This window comes from Sinocyclocheilus grahami, unplaced genomic scaffold (assembly GCF_001515645.1).
Source record: "Sinocyclocheilus grahami isolate Dianchi unplaced genomic scaffold, SAMN03320097.WGS_v1.1 scaffold149.1, whole genome shotgun sequence".
NCBI classification, from domain to species: Eukaryota; Metazoa; Chordata; class Actinopteri; order Cypriniformes; family Cyprinidae; genus Sinocyclocheilus; species Sinocyclocheilus grahami.
The window spans coordinates 2,021,235-2,048,888 of record NW_015505328.1 but is presented as its reverse complement, the minus strand read 5'-3'; the positions used below and the strand labels follow the sequence as shown (position 1 = coordinate 2,048,888).

At 35.4% G+C, this 27,654-nt stretch overlaps 1 protein-coding gene across 1 annotated transcript in view; it reads right to left on the bottom strand.

The window, feature by feature from the left end:
- The window catches only part of LOC107591986 (ephrin type-A receptor 10), a 92,700-nt gene that overhangs the window by 36,033 nt on the left and 29,013 nt on the right, over positions 1-27,654 (bottom strand). The window contains exons 2-3 of the mRNA XM_016281302.1: positions 26,298-26,362; positions 20,857-21,526 (exon numbers count right to left, since the gene is read on the bottom strand). Coding sequence (XP_016136788.1) covers positions 20,857-21,526; positions 26,298-26,362 — 735 coding nt within the window. The remainder of the gene's footprint in view (positions 1-20,856; positions 21,527-26,297; positions 26,363-27,654) is intronic.

Here is a 27,654-nt window from a genome sequence, read left to right as displayed (position 1 = left end):
ATGCAAATGCTTCCAACCTGAAGGTCACAGAGCCAGCGTGGCAGTCGCTTCCGCGCGTAATGCATTCCAGAGTGGGCGCAATTAACCGTTGTGTTCCCCTTTCTGACCCTTATCGGTGGTGTCACATTGAATTTATTCCTCGCCTCCTAGGTGTCACATTAAATTCATTCCTCCTGCCTCTGAAGTCCGTCTCTCTCACGGAACGAGAGGGTTTATGGGAACATAAACTGGCTGATGGGATGGAGGTTCTTAGAGTGTCATTTATCCGAGTGTGGTATGATACAAATTGGATTAAGCCCGGGTGGGCCAGAGTGGAACCAGATCAGTGCGAAATGATCATTACTGGTTGAAGTTCACAGAATGTTACCACTGCGTTTGAGCAGCAGCAAAGGATGATGGGAAGTTTAGTCTGCCTTTGGGTAAAATTCCTCCTGCTTCATATTTTAAATGCCAAACGGCATAGAAAACCTGAACGTTTGATTCAACTTAAGAGCCCCTATACAAAAAACCCACTGCACCGTATTTATCTTTTAAAGCTGCAATGCAATACGCTCTGCATATGTCCACAGCCAACAGGCCCGAGGAACTGCTTATGAAAATGAGTTTCGGCTGTAATACCAATATGAATATTGTATGGGGCAGTGCTCGGCTAAGGTGGGTGGGGTGGGACATGCTAATCGGAGGAACAGACACAGCCCTCGTTAAAACTTTAATTGCCGCCTCATCTGCATCCTCTCTGGCGGCCCGCGTGCGCTCGCTGCATTTTTAAACAGCCGTGAAAAGTAGGGAGCCTTCAGAGTCTGTCAGAGAGAGACGAACTTATGATAAAGAGGAAATGAGAGAGGAGACAGGAAGGGTAGAAAGGAAAAAAAAGACTGGAAAGCGTAATTGACCAGATCTCCCCTGGTGGTGTTAGACTAAGTGTTAAATTACTTTAGATTATATTTAAAGTATGACTATGTCGACAATCAAATATTCATGTCACAAATATTATAAAATCATTTATCAAAATTACATATTACAAAATAATTTATAAAAAATATATTAATAAAATGATTTATTAAATTGATGTATTATAAAATATATTATTCAAAATATATTATAAAATTACTTATTAAAATAATACATTATAAAATCATTTACAAAATGATACATTATAAACTATTTTATTAAAGTAATGTTATAAAATCATTAATTAAAATTATATATTAAAATCATTAATTAAAATTATTATAAAATAAATTATTTAAAAAATATTGTAAAATTATCAAAATAGTTCATAAAATATTTGATTAAAATTACATATACAATAATTTATTAATTATATATTACAAAATGTTTTATTTAAATAATACATAACATGTTTTATTAAACCAATATAGCATAAATGAATGTATTTAAATGATATATTATAAGATAATTTATTTAAATGATATATTACAAAATAATTTATTTAAATAATATATTATAAAATAAATTATAAAAAAATATATATCACAAAATGATTTATTAAAAATAATGTATAAAATGATTTATTAAAATAAAACAAACAAATTTGTAATAATTAAAGCAACAAGTAATATCTATTAATTTATTAAAACAACAGCCGAAGGAATGAACGATCGATCAAGATAGATAAATCGATAGATAGATAGATCTCATTTTGAATATCTATTTGTCATACTGTAATATTATGATGCCAAATTCATTTGTATCATTTCAACCAATTGATTTTAAGGTTTTTTTGTCTTAATTTAGACAACAAATAGTATAGAATTTTAATATCTGTCATCATATGAAGATCATGCAAAATACTGAATAACAAAGAAAATACACCAGGTTGTTGGCTATAATAAATTGGTATATCAAATAGAAATCTGGTTAGATTGTCTGCTAAACAGGTGCGGATATCCAAAAGCCCAAGGGAGACTCGACTTTAATCTGGCACTAGACTTTGTCAAGATCATTGTTGGGGGAAAAAACAAAAAACACACACACCACTGAGAACAACAGATTTTCCACCAAACAAACAGACTGAGAGGACAAGAATAATGGAGAGAAGCAGGAAAACACAATGGGCAGACAAGCGAATACAAAGTTACAAAGTAACAGAGGAGGAGGGCTGAATTGCTTCGGTCCCTTCAGTCCCATGATTCACTGCAAATGAGATGTCACCCTAGCAGTCATAACGGGCTCTCGCCACTCCCTGCAGCGTAATTGAATTCCGCACTCGTATAAACTAAACGCTCGGCCCTGCCGCTGTTTTGATTGTTATTAATGCTGGTGTTTATGGGGGGAAGCCTCCAATGACCTATCAGAGCATCCGCAGAGCCCTCGAGGGCCCTATCGTATACCTCACACCACAAACATGAGCACCGCAATCATTTAGACTGACAGAACACGTTACAAAATGAAATATATTTAAATATGGTGTGGGATTTTTTAATTTCAAATAAGAGTTTACGTCAACCTGAATGCAACAAATACAGCAGACATGCAGTCTGACATCTCATAGTCTTTCACTGACATAAAACGTATGTACACACAGGCACTCACACAGACACAAATCTTTCAGACAGCTGCTCGACACCAGTGTGTTCCCAGTAGCGTTCTGGTCTCTTTTCCCCAAGGCCATGCAGTGTGGTCCGATTCCCCCAGGATTCATCCCCCACTGATGGCATTTTTAAAATACTGTTTGCTCATGCAAACACCACTGATCCAGGATCAGGGTTTAAGACTGTACAAAACACTTTAAAAGCACTTAATCAAAAGTCAGCTTTAAAAATCAGTAAGGAGTGTTAAACTAGAGTCATATCAGTAAAAATATATTTAAAAAACATAAGAAATATTGATTTAAAGGGCTCATATGCAGAAAACTCAGGATAAAAGCATTGCATATTTAAAAACAAAATGTAAAAATGGAATGTGTACATTTAACAATGATATAATAATTCAATTAAATTAAATATTTATAAAAGTATTATTTATTACAATAACTAGTATTATTTAATTATTCATTATTATTTTAATTATTATATTAATCATTAAATGTAATTCATTAAATAGACAATTTATGTGCAGATACACTACAAGACTAGATAAACAGACAGACAGGACTCTGGGTAAAGTAAAGTAAAATAAAAATGATTTTTAAAATATAAAATGTAAACGTGGAATAAATGTGTATATGTATATGTTGATGCTCCACTCCTGCGCAGGTTTAACCTCACAGGTTTTGTAGTCCGAGCACGAGTGATCCAGTCAGATGGCTGATATGAGATCAGCTCTCGGCTATGAATGCAATACAGAGGAAACGGTCAAACCGAAAGGAATTCCAAATCTAAGGTCAAGTGTAAAATTGAAGAGAGATCATGTATAGTCTGGGGAAAGCACAGATCTCAAGCCAGCCATCAGTTGTGTGTAATTAAACTTTAAGAGCTGAGTGGAGACTGAGAGCGGAACAGAGGTGTTCAGCCTGGTTACTTTAACAACCGGCCAAGGGCTGATTGCGGCCCCTCGTAAAGCCAGAGAGATTTAGCCTCACCACGGGAGCCATGAAGATCATTAGTCCCTAGAGAAAGCAGTCATCCATCTGAATAACCTCACACTGGACATGAACAGACGTGTCTATGAAGATATTATCTTTACCATCCTATAATGCTTCATGAGGATGAATGAAGGTGTCAGTGTGTGCGTTTCAACGCACAAAATCAAATTCACCTTTGTGTGCCTGTGTCATCTGTTTCACTGTTAAATGCGTTGTATCATAAAAAACACAATTTATTCTTGCTCTATTGGAGTAAAAGTGTTTGAGGAGTATAACAGATAGACGCTAACATTTGCAATACAAAGCTCCATCACCAGTCCATCTAGACCAGGGGTGGGCAAACTTGGCCCTTCCAGGCCACTTTCCTTCAGATGTTAGCTCCAACCCTAATCAAACATACCTGAACCAGCTAATCATTGTCTTCAAGACTACTAGTACAGGCGGGTGAGTTTTATCAGGGTTGGATCAAATCTCTGCAGGAAAGTGGCCTGGAAGGGCCAAGTTTGCCCATTACTGATCTAGACCATGAAATTAAACTGCAAAAACAAGCACAGGTAAAGTCAGAAATCATAACATGTGTTTACATGTACAGTCTTACACCAATTATGCTAAATAACACTACTTCTATGTAATCAAAAGCCTTAAAAACACTTTGTGGCCATTACTCCGATTTCACTCTATTTACAATGAACCTATTCAGCAACTTGACTCTCCCTGATGAACAACAGCTTTGACCATAGCCAATCATTTAATACAGGTTTTAATGCAAAAGACACACAGATTACAATTACCAGGCCCACAACCACCAAAAACACAGAAGGCTGAATAATTGGTTACATCCTTGTATACAAACATAAGTTGACTTCAAGGAAAAAATAAAATGCTACAAACCAGTGCAGAAATTGAGGGTCATGAAAAAGTAGCTTAGAAAGAAATATTTTGATTCAACATTGCATAAACAATCATAATAAATGGGTATAAATAGGATTTTAAAAAATTAATAATGAAATTATTATTTTTTAAATGATGTATTTTCTTTAACCACACATCAAATTAACATTAAATCAACAGCCCATATATTAATATTTATATTGTACTTTTACATGGAAAATATTTATAAAAAATATATATTTCATTATTTCACCTTTGTGTTACCCCAAACCTCCATGCAGTTATTTATTCTATGAAATGAATGATGAATGATTTTCACACAGCTGGTGAGGCTGAGCAAATAATACCAGATTTTTCATTTCTTTGGTGGTCTATTACTTTAAAACAATCATAACGTCACGGTTTATACTGGAATATGATTGAACAAACATGAAAAACATTTTATTTAAAACATGAAACCAACTTTGTGGATAGCTACTCATCAAAGTGTGAAATAAAGACAGAAAGTGAGAAAATAATAAGAAAAGATAGAGCAAGCGAAAAAAGAGAGAGACAGAGCAACTGTTACACCCTTTTTCTGCCATTACGTCTGGGTATTATGTGTGAGTGGGCACACGCAAGTGTGAGCACATATGGGCTCACATGAGAGCATGTGCGTGTGTGCGTGTGTGTGCGTGTGAGAGAGAGCACCAAAAATACTTACGAGGGACGCAGGTGTTGTTGGAAATGTCATCCGCTCCACTTGGAGGGGGAGGGTTTGACACACAGCAAATGACTACAAAATACAAAGACAAGCGAGTGCCAGGAGAACTGCCAGACTGCTGTCCCTCAGCTCAGAGAACAAGACAAACCTATCCTGACACTCCGGGATGATAAGACTACAGTGGAGAGTCTCGCCGGCACAGGTGGCAGATCCGTAAACACACTCCAACGCTGTAGTGTGATACCTGAGGCAGGAGTGAAGACACCGGCCCGGTGAATCACACCATTACAGCTTGACCCACAGCACAGGAGGACCCAACTGTCACTTGTGGACAGTCGAGACTCGAGACCCAGACAAAACCAGACCCAGACAAGAACCAGACCCTTGGCATTTAAGGCCAGTGCTTACGTTCTTGTATCTGCAGATAATGCTGAGTGTTTTTATGCCTTGCAAATTCGAACATTTGGCTTTCTGTGATATTTTTGAAAGTTGTTTTGCAAATTCTGCTTATGTAAATACTGAACAACATTAGCTGGCTAACGTAAATGGGGTTTTGTTGAAAATGTGACAGCCTTGGAAACATCAGCAAAAATGGGTTGAAAATTATAAACAAATCACTAATGCTGTACATCGTTATCCAGAAGAAGTGTTTTTTTAAGTTCACAGCAATTATGGAGTTACAATAAAGCTGTAAAAGTTCCAGTTATTAATGCAAATTAAAAAAATTATTTGCTGTATTTATTTATTTTGGAGAGATTTTATGACAATAAAAAAAGAAAATCTGTATATTTATGCAACAAAACATGTGCTGCTAAAAATGTGTATATTTTTGGGTATAAATGTGTATAAATATTTTTTACGTTTCATTAATGAATTTGTTATTGAAATCCTCACATTTTCAATTTTTCCAGAAGCAGAAATTCCACACAGCATAAAGATAAATACACTGTATAAAATTATTTTTGAAGCAAATAAAATAAAGATGGGGTATGTTTTACTATTTTAATATTTAGACTTTGGGTTGAAAATTATAAACAAATCACTAATGCTGTACATCGTTATCCAGTTTTTTTAAGTTCACAGCAATTATGGAGTTACAATAAAGCTGTAAAAGTTCCAGTTATTAATGCAAATTAAAAAAATTATTTGCTGTATTTATTTATTTTGGAGAGATTTTATGACAATAAAAAAAGAAAATCTGTATATTTATGCAACAAAACATGTGCTGCTAAAAATGTGTATATTTTTGGGTATAAATGTGTATAAATATTTTTTACGTTTCATTAATGAATTTATGTTATTGAAATCCTCACATTTTCAATTTTTCCAGAAGCAGAAATTCCACACAGCATAAAGATAAATACACTGTATAAAATTATTTTTGAAGCAAATAAAATAAAGATGGGGTATGTTTTACTATTTTAATATTTAGACTGGTTTAATTAAATGCATTACTTGTCATTTCTTTGTAATTATTTGTCAAATTTACCAGCAATATATGAGTGAAAACTGTTTCAAAGGAAATTCTTCACCATTTTTCCCCCCGATGTATAACATTTAATAGCAAACTAAACAAAAATTACAAAACTCTCGCACAAGACCACGTTTATACAAAAGATCAAGACTCCAACTCCACAGGTCTTAGATAAATGTGAGTTAACATCAGGTAAGCGAGAGATCAGTTGTGGTGCAGATTAGGATTTTAAAAATATTTAAGCACTTGGATTATGCAAAAACACTCACAAAAGCTAAAAGACAGATTCACACTCTCACACACCAGGTTCACAGGTTAAAAGCTACAGCAGCTTTGATAAATAAGAGATTAATGGGTCTGATCCTGCAAACAGCTAAGAGCTTTTAACCCATCTCTTAGGATAGACTGCAGCACCCAGGTCACGGTGATCCGTGAGTCACAGAAATGTTATGGGATCAGACCAGGAGTGCGGTGAATCAGCTCACATCTCATCAGATAAACACAGGATCACTTCAGACTGCTGAAATACTCCTGGTGGCAGGTCTGGAAACCTTAACTGAACTTGCATAACTAAGGCAAGATGTGTGCATGCAAGAACCCATGTGGGTCTCATGGGAAAATGGGTCTTGGAACACTCAAAAACAGCTGATGACTCAGTTTCAGGAGGAGCATGAAAATCTTCATTAACTGAGGGAATCTGAGAACACACTGTCACCTCACACAAACTCATTCACCTTGACCAGAATGCTTATAAAATAGGTGGACAGATGCTACTAATGCTAATCCTGATGGTGTTCAGTGCTACGATCCAAAAGCTAGTGAGCTGCCTGCATAGGGAGCATTCGAGGGCATCATATGTGAAGGCTGTTGCAAAAGGTATGCAACTTGATCATCCTGCCTTATAAGCTAAATTAAGGCAACATTGCTGTGCAATCCCAGAAAGCATTGCAATGAGCTGAGTGAAAAAAACTAATCCAGAGGCAAAAAAGTAAATTTCCTTCAAAACTGAAAATAACTAAAGAATAAAGGTTTGTCCTCACATGTCAAGCATGTACGGTTCAAAAGCTGTTACTGGGGTATAGTATAAATATGTACTATTTAGGTACTAATAGGCACTTTTAACGTACTTATATGCACCCTCTGGGGTAAATAAGGTACAAAGGTGTATCTTTTGAAAGGGTACCAGTGTTAATTCTGACAGAAAATTTTGATTTAGTCTTAGTCATAGTCTTTTGACTAAAATGCTATAAGTTTTAGTCATATTTTAGTCATCTGAATTGTTTTAGATTTAGTCAAGTTTCAGTCGACTAAATATCACAAGATTTTAGTTGACTAATATATACTATATATTCCTGGAGAAAACGTCTATTAATCTGATATTAAGGATTTAACATGCAATAAATACACAGATTTAACTGCTGTGACACATAGCAAGCCTTTATATTAAAATTAAATAAAAACACTTCTCATTAAGAAACAAGAACATTGTCCTCTTTTCAATGAAATACCAATGTTTATATAATATGCATTATGTATAACAAATTGCTTACAACATTCTTCATTCTTTTAAGCAAATTTACATAGGTATTTTAAATTTAGGTTAACCCTTATTAGCAGTGAGTGATAATTCTTAAATAAAAACTAATTCTTTAGTTTTTTGATTACATTAATGACACCGAGACAGCAACTAAATTAGGGTGTTGTCCCTTTAAACCCAGTTGCACATATGCCATATACTGGTACATATCCAATATTTTCCCAACTGTTTACCTTCACTTAAAACATAACCAAGTGTGTTTACGTGAATATTAGGCTTGCTGCGATAGACGGTGCTGACGGTGATACCGGTGTTAAGCCGCAACACCGGTTACGTCACTTTCCCACCGCGTCACCGACCCCCACCATCGTTTTGATAGCAATTGACGCCAAACTGCCGTTAATTCAAAAGTGAAAGTAAAATGCGCACGGCGCTTTTAAGCCACTTAAAAGCGAATGAAAGAGAGTAAAAGAAGGAAAATTCAAACTAACAATTGCTTTACTCCGAATTGCTGCTATTTGAAAATTAAAGTAAAATGGGCACACCGCTTTTACAAGCTATTTAAAAGCGAAGGAAAGCGAGGAAAATAGGGAACGCCCGCGGTGATACCGGTATTACCGGTGTTGTCACACGTCGATTAACCGGTGGGAAAATTTCCTCACCGTCACAACCCTAGTGAATACCTGTTTTACTGTTTTATGGATAATTTGACATCATTTTTGTGTTTATTTCTCTGTTCATGTGAAATAAGATGTGAAAGAGAACTGAATTCAGTACTTGTGTGTTGTCTGAAAGGCGTTTTCTGTTTGCATTATTCGGGTGTATGCGCTCAGAAAACTGGATCGAATTGAGTTGTCTTTCGCATTGTCATGCTTTTCAAATTTATCCATATGTCTGCTCTACTCTTACTCCCAGATGTTGACATTTGAGCATTTTATGAGACGTGGAGCAAGTATCTTATTAAGTCCGGATACATCAGTAGGTTCAAATGTGTGCATCTACCCTCCCAACCATGCAGGAGATTTGTTCTGACTGGATCTCTTCCCAAATCGTCCCTCACTAACATTTTTGTCTTGTTTTGTCACTGATTACGAAATGTCAGTAGATTTATCATCATAGTTTCTGTCATTCAAAATGAGTTTTATTTTGTTATCGTCGGTAAAAAAATATTGTTGATGAAAATTATGCGTCATTGAAATTAACACTGAAGGGTACCACCCCAGTGACAACTTTTGTACTTTTTTTCTGAGAGGGTTGATTTTATGTACTCTATTTGTGTTAATCAACTTTTAATCAATGTATAAAGCTATTGCTTCTCTTCAGAAACCTGTGATTAAACTGCTTGATTAATATATATAGCCTAACGTTTACGGTGTCTTTATGAACTTTTTGAAATCGCTTTTTCATTTTCATTATATTTAATTAACAATATCTTCATTTGTGTTTTGAATACAAACAAAATGGGTTTGGGATGGCATGAAGGTGAGAAATTGATCACAGAATTTTCATTTTTGGGTGAACTAATCCTCTAACAACATGCTAACATCAAACTCTACTGAAAATTAACTGAAGTCTCCCATGCAGAGCGCTATTTGTGTGGCACATGGGGTTGCTCTCTATGTAGAGCACTCCAAATCAGTCACTTGTGAAGCATCATGAAAGTTGGGATGCTGCCTTGGAAGGCACCTGCCTGTGTAGACAGTATGCAGCGAGGCAGCTCACTGGGTTTTGGAGCAGAGCTAATGTGTGTAATTTATGTATGACACTCTACTGTGGTTACTGTCACAGTTTTGTAGCTCTGTGGAGAAATTAACCTGTTGAGATGTTTTTTTCCCCCTTCAGTGAGCATTTGCGTGAAAGAGAAAGAACTAGATAGGCAATGGAGTTTGAAGGTGACCCTGTGGCAAAGATCCAGTTCTGTTTGACCCAAGACACCTGCAGAAAAACTCCCCCACCCACACATACACACACACACACACACACACAAAAAGACAGAAGCCCCACCATGTGCCAAGAGACAAATGGCTCCATCAGCCCATGTTTTGCATATGGTTGTATGCGTATGTGCGCTAACTGTATGCAGTTGTCCATGATCAGCAGTCTCTCAGGCAAAAGTGTGAATTTTTAAAGCTGCAGCTCTGGAGATGATGAACACTAGTGAGTGTCCACGGGGGAAGAATCACAGAGCCTGTACCAGATGGGCATAGGTGGCATGATGCCAGCCAGAACAAAGACTGGGGTGCCAAGCCACAAATGGCTGGCTGTCTTCCCTACACATCCCCCTACATACACACACACTAATCTCACTATCACACTGTAATGTATCCGGTTAACCCACCCGTTCTGATAACTGAGAGAAACAAATAGCTATGAGAGACTTAAGAGTTGAAAGAAAGAAAGAAAGAAAGAAAGAAAGAAAGAAAGAAGACAGTGAAAAAAAAACACTTTATAAGAGCAAATTCTCAAGATTAACTAGTTGCTTGTTAGCATGCTTATTATTAAAATATTGGCTGTTTATTAGTACTTATAATCAGGATTTAAATTGGGCCGTCCGGGGCTCACGCAGCCTCTCCAGGAGAAATCAAAACATGCAACACAAAAGAAACTCAGCATCCTGAGGTAAAAGTTTTTATATTTAAAGGTTTTTATATTTAAAATACAGTTAGTTAGGCAACATCACACAACGTTTTCACCATTATGACGTCAATAAGCAAATACAATAATATTAGGTCACTTACATTTTAGGCGGAAACACAGCGCATCTCACAGCAACCAGCCAATTGATTCATTGCTGATTGTTTCCGTGTTTTGAACGAATCGGTTGACCCATGCATAAACATCTGATGAATCTGCTGTATGAACAAATCGTTTGAATGAACGACTCAATGACTCACTCATTAAACGCTCACTATTGGCACCTACTAGCGTTTTAATTTTGTTGAAAAGTATCATTTCCACCATAATTTCTTGTTTGTATATTAAAACATATTTAAAATAACCTCACAATATTATTTAATGCAGTTGTATTTTTCAGTGTAAATGATTTAATTTGATAACGTATAGATAATCACATTATTACAATTGAATTTATAGATGAAATGTAAGTATTAATGAGATTAGTGGGAAAAGAATAAATCATTTGCAAAAAAATATATATATAAGCTCGATACCATAGAGCCCCCCCCCCACATAACAAATTCCAATTTAACCCCTGCTTATAAAGCACATTTTGCATGACAATATTCTACATCCCTAATCCTACCCAATACCTAAACTTAACAACTACCTATCTAAATAATATATATAAGCTCGATACCATAGAGCCCCCCCCCACATAACAAATTCCAATTTAACCCCTGCTTATAAAGCACATTTTGCATGACAATATTCTACATCCCTAATCCTACCCAATACCTAAAATTAACAACTACCTATCTAAATATTAATAGGCAGCAAATTAGGAGTTTGAGGCAGAAGTCATAGTTAATGGCTTGTCAATCATGAAAGTTGTACCTTAAAATAAAGTGACCAAAGAAAATCATAATAAAATCAGTAAAACAAGTGAAAATTTATATGAAGGAATAAAAAGAAAAATGAATAATGGAATGATAGAAAAGGGCAAAACAAACAAAACAACAAAAGAACAAATACATGAAAGAAAAAAGAAAAAAAATGAAGGAAGAAAGCAAGAAAGATGAAACAAGCAAAGAATGAACTTAAAAAAATAAACAAACGAAACATGAAGAAAAGCAGAAGAACAAACAAAAGGAACAAACAAATGAAAGCAAGAAAGATAAAACAAGCAAAAGAACAAACGAACATTCACACAAACTAAAGATCAAAAATAAAAGAAAACAGACTGAAAAAAAGAAACTGAAGAACAACAACAACAACAAAAAAGAACAAAAACAAAAGAACTTTCAAAAGATCAAACTAACTAACAGACAAGAGAAACACCCACTGCGTTTCAACTAAGCTGCATAAGGGTGTGTGTGGAAATATGGCAGGCGTTGGCGTGAGAGTCGCCACACACCAGAACGATCTCAACAACTGCTGCAGGCTTAAGACTTTTCTAATTATACATCTGTGAGTTACAACAGCACCTTTAATTAAACTACTACAAATCACACACACACACACACACACACACACACACACACACACACAGTCCCATGCTTACATGTCTAATTATGTTTTCCCCTTTTTCCTCCATTCACTCTTCCTGTCATTAGTTCTTCTCTTTCCTTCTTTGCTTCGTTTGTGCCATCTCTGTAATTACTTAAAGTGCCTAACCTTTCTACACATTCACAGCATTTTATTTCATCCTCAAAGTCTTTAGTTTCATCCTCAAATATAATGACCATTATAGTAAAATGGGCTGGTCTTGTTACGCTGCCTTTAAAACATGTGTCTGTTTGTGCCTATACCTTTAAGTCACTGCACCTAACTGAACAAGCCTTCTAGATGGACTGGATGGAAAGCTTCAAATTAATGTAAATGCACACATTAGAATTTTTTTTTTTGAAATGTGCACAATGGGAAGGCCGAGGTGTTTGTTAAAGCAGATGGTCTCTCTAGAGCGGCACTTGCTGGTACATCAAATTGCATCAGATCAGCTGCTCTCTGACACACAGCAGCTACCCACAGACACAACGGATGACCTGCACTGCCCCCTAACACACACACACACACACAGTGTGCAAGTACACTGAAATGCCCTCTGGTCTTCAACATTTCACCACTTTGTCCTCAAATTAAGCTTCCCACTCACACAGTCATTCAGAGACAGATGAAGAGAGACAGACAGTGGAAGAGAAAACGAGAGACAACCGCTTCTCATCCAATTAATTTAACTGAAAGCTTTGTCTTCGTGCAGAAACATACTGCACGTCTCAGATGATCTCTTATCATATGTGCTTTTAACCTGACTAAAATGTTGCTTCCTGTCTCATCTTTTAAGTAAAACATGAAACAGCATTTACAACCCATTTTACTTCTAAAACATAATCATATTCCTGAGTAAAGGAACAAGGTTATACTAAGGTTGTACTATAAAGTTAACTATATTATTATCCCCAATAATGTACAACAAGCATGCACAGCAGTTATGTTGTCTGTCGCTTTAAATAATTGAGCTCTTTAAATATAGGTTTAAATATAAAAAAATAAAATAAAAATTGTTTTGGCTATTCGTTAATACTATCTAATTGCCTGCATGACCTAAGCGACATCAGTGGAAAAACAAGTTGTTTCAGAAGAAGAGAACATTTTTATTTTGATTAAAGATTATGAAGGATATTATTTCTTTGAAATAACATACACTGATGAATCAGTCACAAAATAAACATGAACATGAATTAAAAAGAAAATTTTGTTTTCCATTGCTCACGGCCCATTTCATTTTTGTAACTTGACATATATCCAAGTGAAACAGCACTAATGAAAGCAAGAACAAAACAAGAAAGAAAATTAATAAAAGAAAGAATAATGAAAAAAATAATTAAATTATAGATGTGCATTGTGCTTTAATAAAGTAAATAGAGTGAATCTTGATTTCATGTTAACTTCAAACCTTCAAATGTTCAATGACAGACCAACTGATGAACTAAACAAGGCAAATATCCACAAATCCATCTGCAACGTGTTAAACTGTAATGATTAGACTTCACGCGGTTTATCAGAATTTGCATTTATCACTGACTGAACATAAATCAGAAATACCGCTCCAGTAACCCCTAAATCCTTTCCTGCATTTTCAGACAGAACACAGGCCCACAGCGGCCTGCAAATAATTAAATGTGATGCGTCAAGGCTCATGGCCTCACACACACACACAGAGAGTCCTGTCAAGTGCAACCTCTCCAGACACAATCAACAGCTACTCATGGCCTGGGTCAATACTATCGAGCCATTTAGTTAAAACACACTCGCTCTTGCACACACACACACACACGCACACACACTGACGTGAACACATAAATCATACTCTCACACTTCAGAATCGCCGTTCATTCTTCACTCATTAACATCACTTTCTCCCTCTCTCGCTCACAAACACACACACACACGTACAGGTGTCCAAAAGTGCCGACCCACAGCACACAGCAAGTGGACAAATCCACAGTGTGCTTGAACAGTTTAGTGAAGCATTAGAGCTGATCAATAGCTGAGAGTTCCTGACAGAGTGGCGAGTCTGCCCCGCACATCCATCTCATTAGCATTCAGCGGAGACCTCAGCTCACACCAAGTGACACCGCTGCAATCTTCAAATTCACCAGCTCTCCTTCCCGTCATCCCTCAATCCTTCAGTCCACCTCATCCATACTTCATGCCTTTCTCTCCCTCTATCCCTCCACTGTACTTCTGCTTCATTATTCTTCTTTGAATGAATGAATATTTTGTGTTATTCTGTATATTTTTCACAACTTTTATAGACAGAGAGAGACGGGAAAATAACGAAGAGATGGGGAAAGGGTTAGGAAGTATTGCAAGTCAAATCCAAACTGGCATCACCTGCATAGCACTAATTCAGTGTGTTAGCACAAAAAACAATACAAAACAAAATTAAAAACAACCAAACAAAACAAAAAATTTATACACAAAAATAAATATATACACAAATAAAATAAAATAGAATAAAAAAAAAAATTTTAATAAAAAATAAAATAAAATAATAAATAATAATATATAACAATAATGTAATAATGTAACAATATTGCCAAAAACCTCACTGCTCTTATCTTTCAACGTCTTTGATGATTATTTAATCACTTGGAAAAACCTGAATAAATAGTTAATTGAAAAATTCTAGAAGGCAACATTAAATTGTTTCAATTTAATTTGCCTAAAACCAAAAAAAGTAAAAGGAAATAAAGCAAAGCAGCATGTTCAATAGCATGTTTGTTTTTCCTATAGAACTGAAACTAGCATCAAGCTTTGTACAAAATAGCTTGTTTTGGTATCCAATACTGAAATGTGGGTATCACCACAATCCTAGTCAGTGCACATGCAATAAATACAAGATTTTGTGTTTTTCATGCTCTGTTTACCATCTTCCTCCAATTTAGTTTTTTCTCTCCATCTATCTCTCTCGGGTCTCATCCAATCTGTCCCTACACACATTCCTCAGCTCCTGCCCGCTCTCTGATTGGCTGTCGGTTTTTGTCTTCCTGTGTCATTAAATGTGTGGTGTGAAATCCTGTTCATCGTTGGCCTTTGAATCATCCTCTCTTTAGAGAGTTATGACAAGCCTTTTCTCTGATGTAGTAACACCATTCACACATACAGCTCATCATGACTAAAACATCTGAAGCATCACACACTCACATTTTCAAACAAAGAGCATGTGGGCACAGCTAAACACTCGAAAAAATAAAGGGAGTCTAAAAGAAACTCCCTCCTCAGGTGAATGACTAGTTGACTACTTACTAAACATAACAAAAAGAAACTTGAACTTGATTTTAACTAAAAAAAAAAAAAAAAAAGTTAAATTTTTCATTTTAAAAAAGTTTGAATGGCGTCTGTGTATTAAAAGGTTGGAGTTGAATTCATTAGAGCCGAAGCATGCAGAAAACTAAGATGCAGTGCTAAGGATTGAATGTAGTGCTGCCTTGCCTTGACCCTGACATATTTGCATATTTCTGCAAGTGTTGATTAGTAAACTGTCATTGTGGTTATGTGTGAATGGTGTACTGCGCCACAAATGAGGTGAAACAGGAAGTCACGGACAGGTTGTGTTTGGACATATGTATCAGCTCACACCGAGGAGAATTAAGAAGAAGTGTTAGCGAGGGGTGAGTGGGAGATGGCGAGTGTCATGTGTGGGGTTTGATAGTCCGTCTCACCCACAGTGAGTGTGACCGAGTCTGTAAAAGATCATCTGGGGTTACAGGACTAATCAAAGAGCTGAGATGACAGCGAAGACTGACAGCACGGAGAGAGAAATTGAGAGACAACATGCATTCAGACGAACAACAGAGTAAATGCTAAACAAGGACGCATTCCACTCTCCACCCAAAAAAAATACTGTGGTAATACTAAGTCATTAGATAGCAATACCATAGGAGTTTGAAATATATACGGTACTAAATCATCCATGTACTATAGCAATTACATACCAAAAATATGATGGTACAATGTTGGTTTCACACAAAAATCATGGTAATTAGATATATACCACGGTATAAAACATCAACAACAACAACGTATTATTTTTAACATGTTTTTATGAGCTCCAAAAACCATATATTACAACCCTCTACATTGCGAGTAAATCATTCGCTTATGCGACTAAATCTTCACTCTGGGCGACTAAATGATGTCTAATATTAGCCAATGGCTAATAAATTCTCAGATTTTACTCGCCACTGCGTGAGTTGGAGGCTAAGTATAAGTTTGGCGTAACATAAACTGTAGTGTGAAGGCGCACGACATAACATGCAGAATTGATGCGCTACATGTAAACAATATTCTTTGTTGTATTTTCCTGTCAAAATAATGGAGTTCTATTGGAATTCTTCAGCTTTTAAGAACTGCCGGGTTCTCCGGTAGTGGGCGGAACTAATGCGCAATGAAATCTCATTGGCTGGTGCTCACTTATTATCGTCCCTGTTTTGATTTCAGCAAATCAGTTCCAGCGAACGAACACAATCTGATTAACATTCATGAATCCAGCAGCTTGTTAATCCTTGGTGCGTTTTATATTGTTCTTATTAGTAGAATTCATATATTATTATCAAATTAGTATTATTGTTCATTTTTTCCCATAAACCCCCCCCATTTTTCGTTCTTTTCCCTGAATGACCCAAAAAAAAAAAAAAACACCACCACCAGCACTAAGTTCAGTTAAAATGACTAATTTGCATTCATAGTTACCAAGTTTTAATTCTAATTACTAAACTTCTATTATTAAACAATACTTGATTATCATATTACATATACATATGTGTGTGTGTGTGTTTGTAAAATGGCAGTTTTATATATATATATATATATATATAGTTAAAATCACGCGAAGGGAGCCGTTTTTTCTCCAAAAATCAGCATGATTACAAATGTGATAATATTGATTTTATACAACAGTTCAATAAACAAGTTACTATTAAGAGACTTATGTTTTAGACACCATATTGCCTGTTTTTGCTCTATTTTGCCTACAAAAATAATACAAAACAGAACCACAGCACTGTTTTGCGTCTCTAAACAACATGACGTGTTTCGTTCCTGAATTAATCAACCGTTTAAATGATTCGGTTCAATCGCAATGACTCATTTATCAAGTTTATAAAATCAATTTAAACTCATTGAAAAATATTAGCTACTTTCTATCACTGCTGTGAACTGACCACCTCACAGAATATGAAGAATATCAAAAACATTAGGAGTCAGCTGTCCACGGTAGTCCTTAAGATATCAGAACAATAACACACTCAGCAAAATATCGTCTAATTATCGTTATCTCTAAAATTCCAGAAAATATCAAGATATATTTTTTGTCAATATCACACACCCCTATATATTACGTTATGTTACATTATATTATATTAATTATATTATATTATATTAAAAAGAACAATATTATGTTTATAAAATCAATTTAAACTCATTGAAAAATATTAGCTACTTTCTATCACTGCTGTGAACTGACCACCTCACAGAATATGAAGAATATCAAAAACATTAGGAGTCAGCTGTCCACGGTAGTCCTTAAGATATCAGAACAATAACACACTCAGCAAAATATTGTCTAATTATCTTTATCTCTAAAATTCCAGAAAATATCAAGATATATTTTTTGTCAATATCACACACCCCTATATATTACGTTATGTTACATTATATTATATTAATTATATTATATTATATTATATTATATTAAAAAGAACAATATTATTGCATATTATATATAAAAATTATATAATCATATTTTAAAGGAACCTAAATGTAATATTGTATATTGTAAAATATTGTATCATATTATATTGTATTATATAATATAATCTTATTATTTTATTTACATTTCTATTCTATTCTATGATATTATAAAACAACAACAATAATATTTTTTAAAGTAACCTATCCAAAAAAGATATAGATTAAATAGTAAATAAAATATATTATATTATATTATATTTTTTAAAGGCGCATATCCAAAACTTGGCAATGTCGTGTTAAATGAACAAAATAATAAACAAACAAACAAATAAATAAATGAAACCTAAGATTTATAGAGTTTATGTATCTCCTTCAAACATATGCATTTATCATTAAAGAGCTTCAGGTTTACAAACTACAGCAATTCTTTAAATTTGCCCAATATGTATTTGTTCGTAAGTTTACTTCGCCCACGTATCACATGCCTCTTAGTGATTTATGATTCATTGACAACATTAACAAAATAGACACAATGCAGGGTCTGTTATAACAGCCTGCTGCTGTACGTGTGAACTGACTACAACTCCCACACTGCATCACACAATTCTTCAAGATGGACTGTGAAATATCACACTGACAAACACACACACACACACACACCAGTGGCTGTTGATAACGCAGTGACGCACTGGTCAAATGACATACAGCTGTAGTGGGAGGAGAGATTCCACCACCCAAACACTGACAGACAGAAAGCTCAGAGAGCATGACACTCTCAGTCAGCGCTGATGTATTTCTGACCCTTGAAGTGAAACCGAACGGATGACTGTTAGTGTCGCTGACCCACGTCAAAGCAACCAAACAGCTGGGAGCTTCTAAAACCGTCATGTAACGCATCTAAAAATGCAATCTGACTAAATCCTCACATTTGAAAAGAAGTTGGGTTTTAAATAAAATGAAAATGAAAGTTGTCATCATTTACTCACCCTTACGTTGTTCTAAACCTGAATATCTTTCTTACATGAAAAGCAAAAGATTTTTGAAGAATATCCTGGCTACTTTTTTCAACATAATGAAAATGAACGATGACTGAGGCTGTCAAAAATGGCAAAAAAAAGTCCCAAAAAGAGATGTTAAAACGGTCTATAAGACTCGTGTGCTATATTCCAAGTCTTCTGTTGCCATATTATAGACTTGTGTAAAGACCAAAATTAACTACATTTTTGGTAACACACTATACAATATATTTTAATTTACAGTAAGATTTCACTTGGGATTTCATTTAAGGTTTCATTTACTACATTAGTTTACATGCACTAACAATAAAAAATACTTCTTCAGCATTTGTTAATCTTAGTTCATTACATACATTATATCATTTGTCCAGCAGCATCATTTAATGTCTAGTTCTTAATTCTGTTTTATACTACCTGTATAGCACTTTGGCTTCAACATTTTAACTAGGGCTGCACGATATATATCGAAATTATCGAAATATCGCAAATGTCAATATCTCAATATTAATTTTAATAATAGGCTACTTAAATCAAAACGTTTCAAAAAGGTCAAAGTTTTAGTTTGACGCATATAGCAGAGAATTGCTTGACGTTAAGTGCAATAAGTTGCAGAAAACAACTCTTTGCTGTCTCATCTTGCTGTCTGACTCACACCTGAACGCGCACACCTAGAGAGACGCGTTTCAGACAGCGCGCGAACACCGAGTTGATTCGTCTTTCGCTTTTTGCTGTGGTTTATGAAGAAGTACTTAAAGTGTGTGGAAAGCAAAGTTACAATGATATAAAATTAGTGTCATTAATTGTTTTGTTTGTATGTTCACATTGATGTTAAATTAAATTTTCTGATTTGTGACATTACTTTTTAAGTAATGCTAAAACACTGCTGGTCACTTTCAGAAGTTATAGTGATTCTTTATTTTCCAAGAAAGAATGTGAAACAAATTAGTTATATCATTTTCATTTTTAAATATTTTAAAATATCATTTAAATTGATTTTACACACTTTAAGCAATATCGTATTGCATATCGAATATCGCATTTTTTAACAAGGTATCGCATATCACATTTTTTTTCAATATCGCACAGCCCTATTTTATACCCAACTTGTTTTTAAATGTGCTTTATAAAAACAAACTAAACTAATCTAAACATACAATACATGAACTAACATTAACTAATGGGACTTTATTGTAAATTGTTATCATTTTTATGAGTCAGATATTTGAAATGAGTCAGAATGATTTGTTTATAAATGACAGATTTGGTTTTGCTCACTGATTCAATGATCCAGTTGCAAAGGTTAACAGCTCACTAGACTAAAAATATCTATGAATAGTTCATTTTTATCAGGACTCAGAATATAGTGAGCGATTCATATTGATCACTTTTTTATGATATTTTAGCAGTGTTTTTAAAGATGAAATGTTTCAATCTATATTAATTGTACAAACATGGAAAAGATAAATAATTTTTTATATTTCAGTCACACTTTATTTTAAGGTCCAATTCTCACAATTAACAAACCATTAACTATGACTTTTGCCTCAAACTCCTAATTTGCTGCTTATTAATAATTAGTTATAAATTAAGGGTGAGTAACTGATGACAATTTGCATTTTTGCATGAACTATTACTTTAATAAACAGACCAAAACTTTCATCATCTGGCAAAAAAACACAGCTAACCTGCATAAATTATGAGACCGCAAGGACTGCTTGGATTTCACCAAGGTTGCTGTGTGTAAAACTCAAACCATTATGCGTTTTAAACTTTTGTGCTACAGTACAAAGTTTTGGGTAGAAGAGTGTTTCTTACCCTCACAGCTGCTGTGTCCCTCCTCATACCCAGCACTGCAGCTGCATTTGCCGATGGGCACCAGCCACTCCCCTTCAGCACTGCAATGCATTCTGGGAGGACTGTCCGTGTCCACCTCAGAGTTATTCACGCATGACCCTCTCACCTCCACCAGAGTCGAGAAGGCAGCTTCAGCTACCGTATCTGGGAACACTGCTAAATTCTGCACTGTTGACAAACAGCGTTTGTAGTACACTCTCACGGAAACCAGCGCGACGCATGCGCCCACATCCTGGAAGGCCAGATGGAATCCTTTGCGATTGAGATGTCCTATTTCACGGACTTCAGTGTTAAGTTTCATCTTCCGTTCTCCCAAATCGCCCTGCGTGAAACTTTCATCCGCCGCAATGGTGTCGATTTTGCTGTAGCGGTCTTCGCGGGTGACACGGCCCAGGTCCCAGTCAGACTCGGCGTAGAGGAGATTGAAGGTCTCCTTACAGCTACCGGACACGCCTGGGATGCTGTTGCAGTCGCGCAGGGTGAACTGCAGCTCGATGAAGATGCGCTGGCCACCCTGCCGCCATATCCAACCCGTCTGGAGCCAATTGTTCTGACTGGGCTCCATCACGTTGCATACTTGATATGTGCGAATGGGCTTGTATTTCTCATCGACACCGCTGATTTCCTCCCACTGAAATGATAAGAGGGAGAAAAAAAATGTTTCAAATAAAGAAATGTTTGAATAAGAATCACAGACTGTAGATCTAGACTATTGCAAAGCTTTTTTTGCCATTAACCTATTAACAGAATAGAATATAATAAAGATTTTTAATCAAATAAAATAAAATATCTATTAACATTGGTGAAATGTACTATCTTTTTGAACGTGCTTTAAAAATCATGGCCTTTTATTTATTGACATTGGGGAAAACTGGTGAAAATGAAATATGAAATGAAATAATATTAAATTAAATTAAAGGTGCTGTATGTAAGTTTGTGACTCTACTAAAGCATAAAAATACCATAATATGTTTGCAGATATTTAAGAAACATCCTAAGTTAACAAATTTGTTTATCTGAAAAACAATGCTAGTCAGTTATTCTCCTGTTTTGGTTTGTGAAACCCGCCCACTGCCAGTTTACCCAATTGTTTTTTGGCACCCCTGCCGCCATATCCAACCCGTCTGGAGCCAATTGTTCTGACTGGGCTCCATCACGTTGCATACTTGATATGTGCGAATGGGCTTGTATTTCTCATCGACACCGCTGATTTCCTCCCACTGAAATGATAAGAGGGAGAAAAAAAATGTTTCAAATAAAGAAATGTTTGAATAAGAATCACAGACTGTAGATCTAGACTATTGCAAAGCTTTTTTTGCCATTAACCTATTAACAGAATAGAATAGAATAAAGATTTTTAATAAAATAAAATATCTATTAACATTGGTGAAATGTACTATCTTTTTGAACGTGCTTTAAAAATCATGGCCTTTTATTTATTGACATTGGGGAAAACTGGTGAAAATGAAATATGAAATGAAATAATATTAAATTAAATTAAAGGTGCTGTATGTAAGTTTGTGACTCTACTAAAGCATAAAAATACCATAATATGTTTGCAGATATTTAAGAAACATCCTAAGTTAACAAATTTGTTTATCTGAAAAACAATGCTAGTCAGTTATTCTCCTGTTTTGGTTTGTGAAACCCGCCCACTGCCAGTTTACCCAATTGTTTTTTGGCACCCCGGGTTGCCATTTGGCGGGAAACAGTGGATTTCATTTAATTCATCGTCAAGTGCGCTCGTTCCTGTTGGTGTCGTCTATCAGGCAACCTGCGTGTGCGTCAAGTCTGAGGAGGAGGGGCCGGGTGAAAAAACCCTCTCCAATATTTTGAATTTGGACTGCAATACCTAGTTCAACCACTCTGTGTCAATCCTACATACAGCACCTTTAAATCTCAACTTTTTCATTGTGCCTTAACTTAAACTCTGCGGACCCGGATACTTAAAAATGTGTATGCTTCATTTACATAGCCTTCCTTATATGGTATCAGCCCATATATGGGTTCATTTGAAAGCTTGGAATGTCGTCTTTACAACGAATACAATTCCTTTTGGTTTTTATATTCATAAAGCAGTAAAATTAAGCTTAGAAATGTATTCATCCCACACACGATTTTCCGCCTAACCATTGCAAAAAATTTTTACAAAAAATGTGTATTTTACATTTTTTTCACAAAAAAGTCAAGTCATATATCACAAGAAAGCTCTCATTCTCAGGAATTTGACGATGTAGATTATTTCATTGTGGGACAATCATAGATCGAATTATCTTCAATTGAATTGCGATGTAAAAAAAATAAATAAATAAAAGGATTTTTTTGTGTGTAACATTCCTACTCGTAGCACTGCTTCAGTTAGCCGCAAACAGCCACAAATATCTATACACTCTATATTATCTTTTAGATTAGGATCTCTCAAGGATTCTTTCAAACAAACAGGATTTGGCACCTGCCCACACTGCCAAAAGCACCAAAAGTTGGTTAAATTACCATGGTGTTGGTGTGCTTGACTGGCCAGCAAACTCACGAGACTTAAGAAGTATTCTAATTTGTTGAGATGGTGAATTGGTGGGTGTTTGTTAAATGTGAGCCAAAATCATCACAATTAAAAGAACCAAAGACTTAAACTACTTCAGTCTGTGTGCACTGAATTTATTTAATACACAAGTTGGTTTTCGTGTATTAACTTTTCCATGACATTCTAATTTATTGAGATGCACCTGTATATATTGCAAAAGTTTTTGGCCTTTTATCTATTAACATTGGTGAGAAATTAAATTAAATTAAATATGAAATGAAATTACATGTTTTTTTTTATTTAATAAGATAAAATATAATATTTTTTTAAATGCTACCTGTGGTACATTAAATGCCTAGAAAGGGGATATTTTGGGGGATATCTATATACACACAGATGTAAATTAGTAACTTACTGCAGATCTATAGGCATAATTATTACAAAGAGTAAACATATGTACACATCATTGTCTTTGTCAATAAGAGCATCATGTTGGCATATATATTTTTAGTGTGTACAGTTTATAAAGCTTAATGCCAAATCAGCTACAGTATATCAAACACAGAATATATTAAGACTAAAGCATCTTCAATCAGCACCACAAACAAGCTCATCGTCTTGTAGAGAGATTATAATGAGCCTCTAAAGACGAACAATTTCACAATGTTTTCACAATTAATTGCAGTGTAATGAAGATCCTTCGTTTTTGAGGGAATGGAGCAGTTTGAATCCGCATCTGAGTTTGGCAGAGTCTCTCCACAGATACGACTATGAGTGGCAGTGAATTTCAACGCATCCTGTTGAAAACCACAGAGAGATCAAACCTGCGTGGCATGTATGCATGTACGTGTGTGTGTACGTCCACGCAGCTGTGGTGGGCAACATCTGGGAGCAGGAGACGGAGGATTTAATCGCTGTCAGGTCCAGAATTAACAAGCTAAACAAATAACAGCTTGTAGCGAGTCCCCAGCACGCAGTCGTTTTTCCTCACAGATAACGTTTCGAATGACGGAACGTGTCCGTCCTGAGCTGAGCCGTCCTCTGTAAGGCTTACTGCTCATCTCAGCTATGAATCAAGCTATGCATGTAATCTTTAGCACGTGGTTTAGAATTGAGAAAGAGAGCAGAAGATGTAAGATGAGAGATAGGATACAGAAAGAGACAAATGGGGTTTATCTGGTGAGGGCAAAGCAGTCCATACTGGGATTACAGCAGGGATGAGTAAGTAATACAGTTGGGGAATCGAGACGCAGAAAAGAAACAAGAAATAGACCAGTAAAAGGTAAAGATGCAGGGGAGGAGAGAGATGGAGAAAGAAATTGGGTATAGAGTTTAGCCCAAAATCCCATTGAACAGCAACTACATTGAAGTATGTCTCACAAATCTCAAGTACATCATAACACATTGACACTTGATTGTGAATTTCGAGTCAGATATGACTGAAACCAATGACTTGTAATTCAGTGAATGAGTCAGATGTTAATTCAGTAAACACTTTGAATGATTCAGTCAGCAAGTGAGCAGTTTTAGACCAATGGCTTCATTGGTTATGAGTCGTTTAGCCCAATTCATTAAACAGAACCAGACCACAGATGTCATTCGTTTACGAATTGGATTACACTGGTTTACAGCCGTTGTGTTGCAACAGAAGCATCTGAATTTTATGTACTGAGAAATAGGCGAGTATTTTAGAATTTAGTGTGGTATTCTATACACATTGGTGAAGGATTAGAGATATTCAAGAACCATTAATGTAAACAAATATCATAAAAATAATCTGGTTCTGTTATTTCTCTATTTACCTATCTATAGTATTTATATGTTTTATAACAAACCACATATTTCTGAATAAACAGACGTTTATACTGAGACCGGGTTATTACTAGCAAGTTCAAATTAATTAATTCATTCATTTATTTATTTAAATTAGGGTCGGGACTCAGGGAACTCTTATTAAAAAAAACTGTTCAATTAAACAATCACAATTTCATAATTCACATTTTACATATTACAAATGCAAATTTATTTTTAATGAACTAGGGCTGAAACTAACAATTGTTTTGATAAATGATTAATCTGTCTCGATTAATTGGATGAAAAAAAAATCCCATCTTTCTTTATTTTATTTTGTATTTTATTAAAAAAAGTTATTATTGTGCTCCCATTCTATTGCGCTCCATCTGTTTGTTCAATTCAATTCAGTTCAGTACAGGACACTTTATTGTCCCTGCAGGGAAATTTGTCTTGGACTCATGGTGCTCACATACACACTGTCCGGTCATTTTTGTAGAAACACAATGGCTAGAACACAACGACTTTATTCCATCCATCAGTACACAGACAATAGACAAGAATATACTCAGAAATAAAATACAAACCTAAAACATAAAATCTATTAGACAATACAAAATTACAAAAAAAATCATAAAAAACTATTACACTCACTTCTTCAGCATTATGCAAAATGGAATACAGGAATGAAGATAAAAACATTAAAAAGAAGGAAACACGTCTATAACACATTAAACAGAGACCTGCATCAAACGTTATGCTTATTCATTTGTTTAAAGCTCTTAATATAAACGCACTCGGCTTGGTTTTGCATTTTCTTTCTGCAGAAGCTTGCACTGTGACATCTGCTGTTTCAGATGCGTTTCATAGTAAGTTTCAAAAGTGTTACTCACTACTGTAAAGTGACACGGTGGTGGATGTTTTCCATAATCGCTTTGTTGTTAATTATTTTCATTATCAATTGTTATCAGCTTTATCATTATCATTGTTTCAGTCCCACAATGAACTATATGATGGTCTTAGAGCCACTTAACTAAAACCATGGTATAGTCTACATCTACAATGATCTAATGAATAATGAAGGTCTTACCCCATTTGAAGGATATGAGGTCCAACCCAGCTCTGCCTGGGACTCCTTAGAATTCAGCAAGACAACTGTAGGAAAAAACAAATCAAGAGATAAACAATATAAGAACTGATAAGGTATCAGAATCACTAAATTGCAATTATATGTTGTGCATTTTCTTTCTCACTGTCAGAGCACATAGAACTGATAGTGTTCAATAATAATGAACACACAGACCCAGAGGACGGGCTGTTGATCTGGAGGGTGACTGCATCAGAGGAGCATTAGAGCTCAAATGGGGACTGACAGACCTGCAGAGCTGCACTTAGTGAAATGAAGTGCACCGGTCATCAGCTGATAATGCTGGTCAGCTTTGCCAAGCACAGGAATCTTGATGAATTTCAGCCAGAAAATATGGTATGTGGTACAATGTGCTGGTTTAACATTTAAACATTAATTTTCTAAAGAGAAAATAAATGTTTTACGACACCACCATGATGCAATAGAGCCCAAGAGGCCTGTGAAGCAAATTCATGTTGGCATTTGTCATTTCTGCTGCAATTCTACAATGACAAAGCCCTAATGTGAAACTCTGCTTATAAACTAAATTAAAATGAGCAGTGAACCCTTGAATGTTGTTATTCAGCAATTCGGACAAGTACAAGACTGTGTTAACTAACTCGGGCAAGCTGAAACACTTTTAAAAAGATGCCCTTGACACAAATAGAGCCTGGGCTCTAAATCATCACCTTGGACAAGGCTTGTTGGGATGAAGCCTATAATTCAGAACCACAGACAACACCAGTACTCAGAAACACTGTATAAGCACCCTGGACAGCGACATGACTGTAGGGACAATTCAGCACCATGGACAGCACCACTGCCTTTCATTCCTAAAACACTCTGCCTAAATCTGTACAAAACAAGAAGATTTATAAGGGCAAACATGTCTTTTTTTATGCTAAAGTATCCTTTTCCAGAGTAATGTGCAAAGACAAATACATTTACAAAGAGTATAAACACTATAGCTCTGTTATGCTGTGGTTTGTTTGAGCAGTCCAACATGTCAACTTATAGCTCAACCAATGGTGTGAGTTTGGGGCGGGACTAACTATTTGTCCACTATTTGTATTTAGAAGTAATCATTCTTTTTTGCAATTATGGAGGAGCAGGGTTGCACTGCAGAAGTTGCACATGTTCCCTAAAGTTTCAACTATACAGATACAATATTCTGTGAACAATTCAAGTAAACTACACACCATTCAAAAGTTTGGGGTCTGCAATTTTTTATGTTTTTGAAAGAAGTTTCTTTCAAGAAGAATTCTCACCAATGCTACATTTACTTGATCAAAAATACAGTAAAACAGTAATATTGTGAAAT